The sequence below is a fragment of the Columba livia genome, chromosome 28, assembly GCF_036013475.1.
Source record: "Columba livia isolate bColLiv1 breed racing homer chromosome 28, bColLiv1.pat.W.v2, whole genome shotgun sequence".
In the NCBI taxonomy this organism is placed as follows: Eukaryota; Metazoa; Chordata; class Aves; order Columbiformes; family Columbidae; genus Columba; species Columba livia.
In genome coordinates this window covers 2,028,053-2,035,201 of record NC_088629.1, presented here as the reverse complement: position 1 = coordinate 2,035,201, position 7,149 = coordinate 2,028,053, and the positions used below count along the sequence as shown (strand labels likewise).

Genomic DNA, 7,149 nt, shown 5'->3' with positions numbered 1-7,149 from the left:
CCCCCAGGAGGGTTGTAGGGAACAGGACCCATGGGAGGGACATGGAGGGGACAGGACCTCCAGGATGGACAGGGAGGGGACTGGACATGGGGACAAAGGACACCCAGGAGGGACACAAGGGGGACAAGACCCTTGGGGGGACATGGGGGACAGGACCCCATGGAGGGACACACGGACAGGACCCCCGGGAGGGATGGGGGGGGGACACAGGACCCCCGGGGGGGAGCACGGGGTCGGGGTGGGGGTGGAAACTCCTCGTTTCCTCCCCATAACGGGGCGGAGGGAGCGACCATCGCCGCCCCCCCCCGAGACTACAACTCCCAGCGTGCCCCGCGCCCGCCGCCGCTCCAGATGGGAAGCGGCGATTGGTCGGTAGCGTAGAGCCAATCGGCGAGCGCCTTGTTAGACCGGACCCGGGCCGGCCTGAGGAAAGGGGGCAAGATGGTTCTGGAGAGCACCATGGTGTGGTGAGCGGGCGGGCGGGCCGGCCGGGGTTCCTCTCCTCTCCTCTCCTCCCCGCCGCCCTCCCTGCCCTCTCACGGGCCCCGGGGAGCTCCGGGGAGCGGCCTGGAGCCGCCGCGGCTTTCCCTGAGTCATCCCGGGCGGCGGCGGGAGCGGGGCCTGAGGGGGGAAATGGGGTCTGAGAGGCGGGAGAGGAGGCCTGAGGGGGGAAATGGGGTCTGAGAGGCGGGAGACGAGGCCTGAGGGGGGAAATGGGGTCTGAGAGGGGGGAGACGAGGCCTGAGGGGGGAAATGGGGTCTGAGATGGGGGAGACGAGGCCTGAGTGGGGAGATAGGGCTGGGGGGCCTCAGGGTTTAAACTGGGGATGGGTGGAGGTTTGGGGCGCTCGGTGGAGAGTTTGGGGCTGCCTGGGAAGGGGCTTTGGGGGGGTCTGTGGGGAAGGTTCCTGGGTGAGCAGAGGTCCGGGTGAGGGGGCTCATGGAGGGGGGTGGTCTCCGCTCCTCAGCGACAGGACGGGAGGAAACGGCCTCAAGTTGCGCCAGGGGAGGTTGAGGTTGGATTTAGGAACAATTTCTTCCCCAAAGGGCTGTGGGGCATTGGAACAGGCTGCCCAGGGCAGTGCTGGAGTCACCATCCCTAGAGGGCTGGACAGATGAGCTTCGCAGGGACGTGGGTTAATGGTTGGAGTCGATCTTGAGGGGCTTTTCCACCCCAGATGACTCTGATGGGGCTCACCGGTGGGCACCAGCCAGCCTGTTTCCAACCCCGGGGTATAGGTGTGGAGCAGGGGGAGATGAGACTGTTTCTGTGCTTGAGCTTGTGCTGGGTCAAGTGTTTCTTTTTCAGAAGAAACATCTCCCTTGCTATTAAAATTTAAAAATCCTGGTGGTACCTCAGGGGAGCCTTAATATGGGGCCAAACCAAACTCTCAAGCTCTTATTTATCTGCTTGTCCTTCTTGGGGGGCTTTGCTGAGAGAAGGGCTTTTCCTGCCCGTTCTGCGCTGTGTTTACGAGCTGATAGAGCAGAGGGTGAGGGTTGAATTACAGCCGTGTGGCCGCTGCCCTGAGTCGCTGTGGGGCACTGTTCCCCGCGGCTGGGACGTTCACGGTGGGTTTTTGGGTTCAGCCTCTTGAAGAAAACACCGTGCTGGCGAGCAGAGCCGAGTTTGGGGAGCACATGCCCTGGGAAAGCTGTTTTTTGACCTGCTACAACCTGATAAATGCGTAACTTTGTGCTTTCCCGTGGGGTGGTGTCTCTTGTGGAGATGTTGGGAGGCATTGGGGGGACGTGGCTCTGAGGTTGTGTCCCCCCTTTGGTGCGGAGCAGGAGCTTCCAGCTCCGCTCTGGTCTTTCTCCTGGGACCCAAAGGTTGGTTCTGATCTAAAAACTCACAAAGACAACTTGTCTCTACTGCAAGAAACACCCGTGACCCGCATGACATAGGCGTGCTGTCCCAAAAAGCGCGTTTTGGGGACAAACGTCTCCCGTTTCACGAGCTCAGCCCCTCCTCTGTGCGTTTCAGCGTCGACAACAGCGAGTACATGCGGAACGGAGACTTCTTACCCACCCGCCTGCAAGCCCAGCAAGACGCCGTCAACATCGTGTGCCACTCGAAAACCCGCAGCAACCCCGAGAACAACGTGGGGCTCATCACCTTGGCCAAGTACGACCCGGGGGGACCCATGAGGGAGCGTGGGGGGAGTGTTGCAAAACGTGGCCGCAGCAGCAGAGTCTGAACCCAAACTGGTTCTGCTGGGAGGACTGGTATGAGAAAACCTGCCTTCTGAGCGCTCTCCAGCACCGGGGGATGTTCTGGAGGTTTTTTGTCTGCCAGACACCTCCTTTGGTGGCTTCGCGTCCCAAAGGGGGACAAGTTGGCGCTGAGCTGAATAAAACTGGCCAGCGGGCTCAGGGTTGCTGGGGCACGGGACAAAGACGCGCATGAGCCTTCGTGTAGACGTTACTTGGGGTTTTTTAGGAAACCAGGCGAAAGGTTTTGCTCCCTGCTTGCGCTCACCCGCAGGAGCAGACGCTGCAAGGGGGGAGTTTCTTATTGTAGCGATTAAAGGGCTTTGCAAAGAATCTCTCTTGAGAAGAGGTTGCCAACGTGAGCGTGGTTGTATCACAGTATGTTTGGGATTGGAAGGGCCCTGGAAAGCCCATCCAGTGCAATCCCCCCGGAGCAGGAACACCCAGGTGAGGTTAAACAGGAAGGTGTCCAGGCGGGTTGGAATGTCTGCACAGAAGGAGACTCCACAACCCCCTGGGCAGCCTGTTCCAGGCTCTGCCACCCTCACTGAGAAGAAGTTTCTTCTAAAATTTAAGCGGAACCTCTTGTGTTCCAGCTTGATCCCATTACCCCTTGTCCTATCATTGTTGGCCACCGAGAAGAGCCTGGCTCCATCCTCATGGCACTCACCCTTTATATATTTATAAACATTAATGAGGTCCCCCCTTAGTCTCCTCTTCTCCAAACTACAGAGCCCCAGCTCCCTCAGCCTTTCTTCATAAGGGAGATGCTCCACTCCCTTCAGCATCTTGGTTGCCCTGTGCTGGACTCTCTCCAGCACTTCCCTGTCCTGCTGGAACTGAGGGGCCACAGCTGGACACAAGATTCCAGGTGTGGTCTCCCCAGGGCAGAGCAGAGGGGCAGGAGAACCTCTCTGACCTACTGACCACCCCCTTCTAACCCACCCCAGGTCCCATTGGCTTCCTGGCCACAAGGGCCAGTGCTGGCTCATGGTCCCCCTGTTGTCCCCAGGACCCCCAGGTCCCTTTCCCCTACACTGCTCTCTAATATGTAATTTCCCAACCTATACTGGAACCTGGGGTTGTTCCTGCCCAGATGCAGGACTCTACACTTGCCCTTGTTAAATTTCATCAGGTTATTCCCCGCCCAACTCTCCAGCCTGTCCAGGTCTCTGATGGCAGCACAGCCTTCTGGTGTGTCAGCCACTCCTCCCAGCTTGGTGTCACCAGCAAACTTGCTGATAGTACACTCTATTCCCTCGTCTAAATCATTAATGAATATATTGAATAATATTGGCCCCAGCACTGACCCCTGAGGCACTGCACTGGATACTGGCCTCCAACTAGACTCCGCACCATTGACTACCACTCTCTGGCTTCTCTCCTTAAGCCAGTTTGCAACCCACCTCACTACTCTATTGTCCAGACCACACCTCCTCAACTTAGCTGTGAGGATGCTGTGGGAGACTGTGTCAAAGGCTTTTCTGAAGTCAAGGTAGACCAGTCCACCGCTCTGCCATCATCCATCCACCTTGTTACATTGTGTTGCAGTAACTGTGAAGTGTTGACCACACTCACACCAGACACGGGCCGGATCCTGTCAAAGCTACACACGGTGCAGCCCAAAGGGAAAATCACCTTTTGCACGGGGATCAGAGTCGCTCACGTAAGTGGAGTGAAACTGAGAAGCCTCTCCTGGCGTTTAACCTACATTTCCCTGCGGAGCGGGCAGAGTGACGGGGTGATAAGTGTCCTTTGTTCCTGAGAATCTCCCCTGAAGTACAACATCGCTTCTGTCTCGCAGCTGGCGTTGAAACATCGCCAGGGCAAGAACCACAAGATGCGCATCATCGCCTTTGTCGGGAGCCCTGTAGAAGATAACGAGAAAGACGTGAGTCGCAACCAGTCGGGGACCCGTAAATCAGGTTTATCGCTTATTCCCTGGGCTGGAAATCAGGTTTTCCACCCCAGTGAGGAGCAGGAGGGCCAGGCCTGTGCCAAGGACAGAGCTCTGGCATCCCCGCTGTTTCCTGTTGGGTTGTTTCGCGGTTCAGGAGGCTCCAAAAGGAGCTTGTGCCATGTCCTGCACCCCCTGGCTTGTCACTGTCACCTAAACCGCTTTGGGCTTTTTGCCTGAGGAGCTGGGGGCGAAATCTCTGTCCCCACGCAGCAACAACACTCATGACCTTTGCAAGATGAACTTAAAACAACACAAGTGAGATTGATGCAGAATAATTCTGGCTCTCCTAGAAAGAACAGGTTGGAAATGACCGTTTTCAGGGGTGCGGGGGTGCTGTCCCCATTGCTGGGGACGGTCACTTGCTTTGGCAGGAGCATTTCCCTTGTGCCACCCCGGGCACTGTGCGCCCGTCCCACCCAGAGACGTGAAATACCTCAAAACTCTATTACTGGGAGGGCTTGAAAGTGGGGAAACTGATTTTGGAATTGGTGCCCCCAGGACCGACTGGTTTGTGCTGAGCCGAGCGCGGTTAAGAGCCGAAAGCCGAGCTAACGCCGCCGCGTCTTCTCCTTGCAGCTGGTGAAACTGGCCAAGCGGCTGAAGAAAGAGAAGGTCAACGTCGATATCATCAATTTTGGAGAAGAGGTGAGGCTTTTGCTGTGTTTCTGGTGTAAAATCCAAGAGTTTGTGTCCATCCCAGCGCGGAGCCTGAATTGGGTGCGTGAGGACGTGACTGGTTCTCTGAGCCGGTGTAAAAGTGACGTGGAGAGGAACATGTCTCTCGTTTCACCGCGGGGCTCATTGAACCCCTTCTGTCCCACTGGGAACCGCGGAGGGACACGGGGGAACCCCAGCAAAGCTCCAGCCCCCCCGCCTTTCTTTCAGAATAAAACATTCTGAGGAACTTAATTATGGAAATGCTAAAAATCCAACATTTAATAAGAAAATGGTAGTCGTTTCAATCCTTGGTTATCTTTTGAATGCTCATATAGTTTCTATGTCTCGTTACCTTTACTACGTTTCCCTTATCAGTAGTAATTTAATTTCAGACTAATTTTATCCTTCAGTGTCCTACATGCCGTAAATTTTATCAGCCCACGATATTTAACTACTCAGTGGTTTTGAGATTCACTTCAAACAGGGAGTTTTGGCTGCGATACTTTGTGAGAACACTTTCTTTTCCATCAGTTTTGCAAAGCAGAGGTTCAGCTTTAAAGATTTTACCGTATATTGCGACACAGAGGGATCTTTCAAGGTTCATCTTTGCCCGCAGGAAGCCAACACCGACAAGCTGACCGCCTTCATCAACACCCTCAACGGCAAGGACGGCAGCGGCTCCCACCTGGTGACGGTGCCGCCGGGGCCGTCGTTGGCCGATGCCCTCATCAGCTCGCCCATCCTGGCCGGGGAAGGCGGTGCCATGTTGGGTTTGGGTGCCAGTGACTTCGAATTCGGCGTGGACCCCAGCGCCGACCCCGAGCTGGCGCTGGTGAGCGCCGGGTGGCCGCGGGCGCTTGGTTTGGTCCGTCCTGAGCGGCGTCACCGCTCAGCTTGTCCTTGTCGCTGTCCCCGCAGGCTCTGCGCGTGTCCATGGAGGAGCAGAGGCAGCGGCAGGAGGAGGAGGCCAGGAGGGCTGCAGCGGCATCTGCGGCCGAAGCCGGGATCGTGGCGAGCGGCGGGGACGGTGAGTTGAGCCGGTGGGGTAAAACGCCACCAGGGAGTAAAGCTGGTGGAGAAAAACACCAGTGGGGAATGAAGCTGACAGGGAAAATTGCTGGTGGGGAATAAAGGCAGCAGGAAATAAAGCTGGCGTGGAAAACACAAGCAGGGACGGGCAGGATGTTCCCCAAGAAGGGGGTTTGGGCCGGTGTACGGGCCACCCTGGCAGCTCTCGTGGCTGCGAGGCCGCCCGGCGCTGCGGGAAGCGTCTGGTGGTGACAAGGTGGTTCTGTGCAGCGCGGCAGCTCCCGGAGCCACCGTGGCACAAGGCAAGAGGCGGTTTCTGCCCCACAGTGTCAGAGGGAGGTGGATAAACCGTGGTGATCTGGGGAGCGACCTCCCAAAGGGAGGTGGAAGGAGCAGGGAGCTGCTCTGCTCGGGTCCCTGTCCCCGGCGAGGGGACAGGGATCGTGTGGCACCCCCGGCTGGTTCCTGAGCCGGGTTTTTTTGTCGGCGCAGACTCGGACGACGCTCTGCTGAAGATGACCATCACGCAGCAGGAGTTCGGCCGCGCCGGGCTGCCCGACCTCAGCAGCATGACGGAGGAGGAGCAGATCGCCTACGCCATGCAGATGTCCCTGCAGGGAGCAGGTGGGTGCCTGGGGACGGCTCCTCTGTCCCCAAACGGGGCTTTGGCAGCGGGGCAGGGTCCAGATCTCACAGGGTGGCTGTTTAAATCCTCCATCCTCCTCTGGCAGAGTTTGCACAGGCGGAGGCGGCCGAAGTGGACAGCAGCACGGCCATGGACACCTCCGAACCCACCAAGGTGATGTTTTGATCCCCTCTGTCCCCTCTGTCAGGAAAACGGGGACCCAACCTGTCCCTAATTCACTCTTCCCGCAGGAGGAAGACGACTACGATGTGATGCAGGACCCCGAGTTCCTGCAGAGCGTCCTGGAGAACCTGCCGGGCGTGGACCCCAACAACGAGGCGATCCGCAACGCCATGGGCTCGCTGGCCTCGCAGGCTGCCAAGGACAGCAAGGACAAGAAGGACGAGGACAAGAAGTGAGGGGACAAGCGGGGGACACTGCTGCTGCCCCTCCGGGGGTGAGTCGGTGCCCGGCCGGGGCCCAGCGGCGCGGGGGGGTCTGCTGTGACAATAAAGGATTTGCACGGGGTCCCTGTCCTGTCACCTCCCTGGGGGTCAGCCCGGGACCCGTGTTGGGAAATCTGGTTCCCCTTGTAGTCGGGGAACTGGGCCCCCAGGCTCCCCTGTACTGGGGGAACTGGGTCCCAGGTCTCCCCTGTACTGGG

General features: G+C 58.1%; 1 protein-coding gene across 2 annotated transcripts; it reads left to right on the top strand.

The window, feature by feature from the left end:
- The first annotated feature begins 312 nt into the window (after positions 1–312).
- On the top strand, positions 313–7,012 carry PSMD4 (proteasome 26S subunit ubiquitin receptor, non-ATPase 4). 2 transcript variants are annotated; one of them, XM_065043248.1, is made up of 10 exons: positions 314–467; positions 1,988–2,128; positions 3,766–3,880; positions 4,019–4,105; positions 4,751–4,819; positions 5,448–5,663; positions 5,750–5,858; positions 6,353–6,484; positions 6,592–6,659; positions 6,737–7,012. In XM_065043248.1, exons 1-10 carry the CDS (start codon positions 442–444, stop codon positions 6,902–6,904), a joined length of 1,131 nt encoding a protein of 376 aa, XP_064899320.1. In that variant the 5' UTR covers positions 314–441; the 3' UTR covers positions 6,905–7,012. The 2 variants fall into 2 exon arrangements, with proteins under 2 accessions (XP_064899321.1, XP_064899320.1); XM_065043249.1 differs by lacking the exon at positions 5,448–5,663 and having other exon boundaries at positions 313–467.
- The last annotated feature ends 137 nt before the right edge of the window (positions 7,013–7,149 follow it).

Coding starts and splice junctions, on each gene's coding strand:
- PSMD4 (XM_065043248.1), top strand. CDS start 442: ATGGTTCTGGAGAGCACCATGGTGTG. Junction 2,129..3,765: donor GGGCTCATCACCTTGGCCAA/GTACGACCCGGG, acceptor ATTGTGTTGCAG/TAACTGTGAAGTGTTGACCA. Junction 5,859..6,352: donor CGTGGCGAGCGGCGGGGACG/GTGAGTTGAGCC, acceptor TTGTCGGCGCAG/ACTCGGACGACGCTCTGCTG.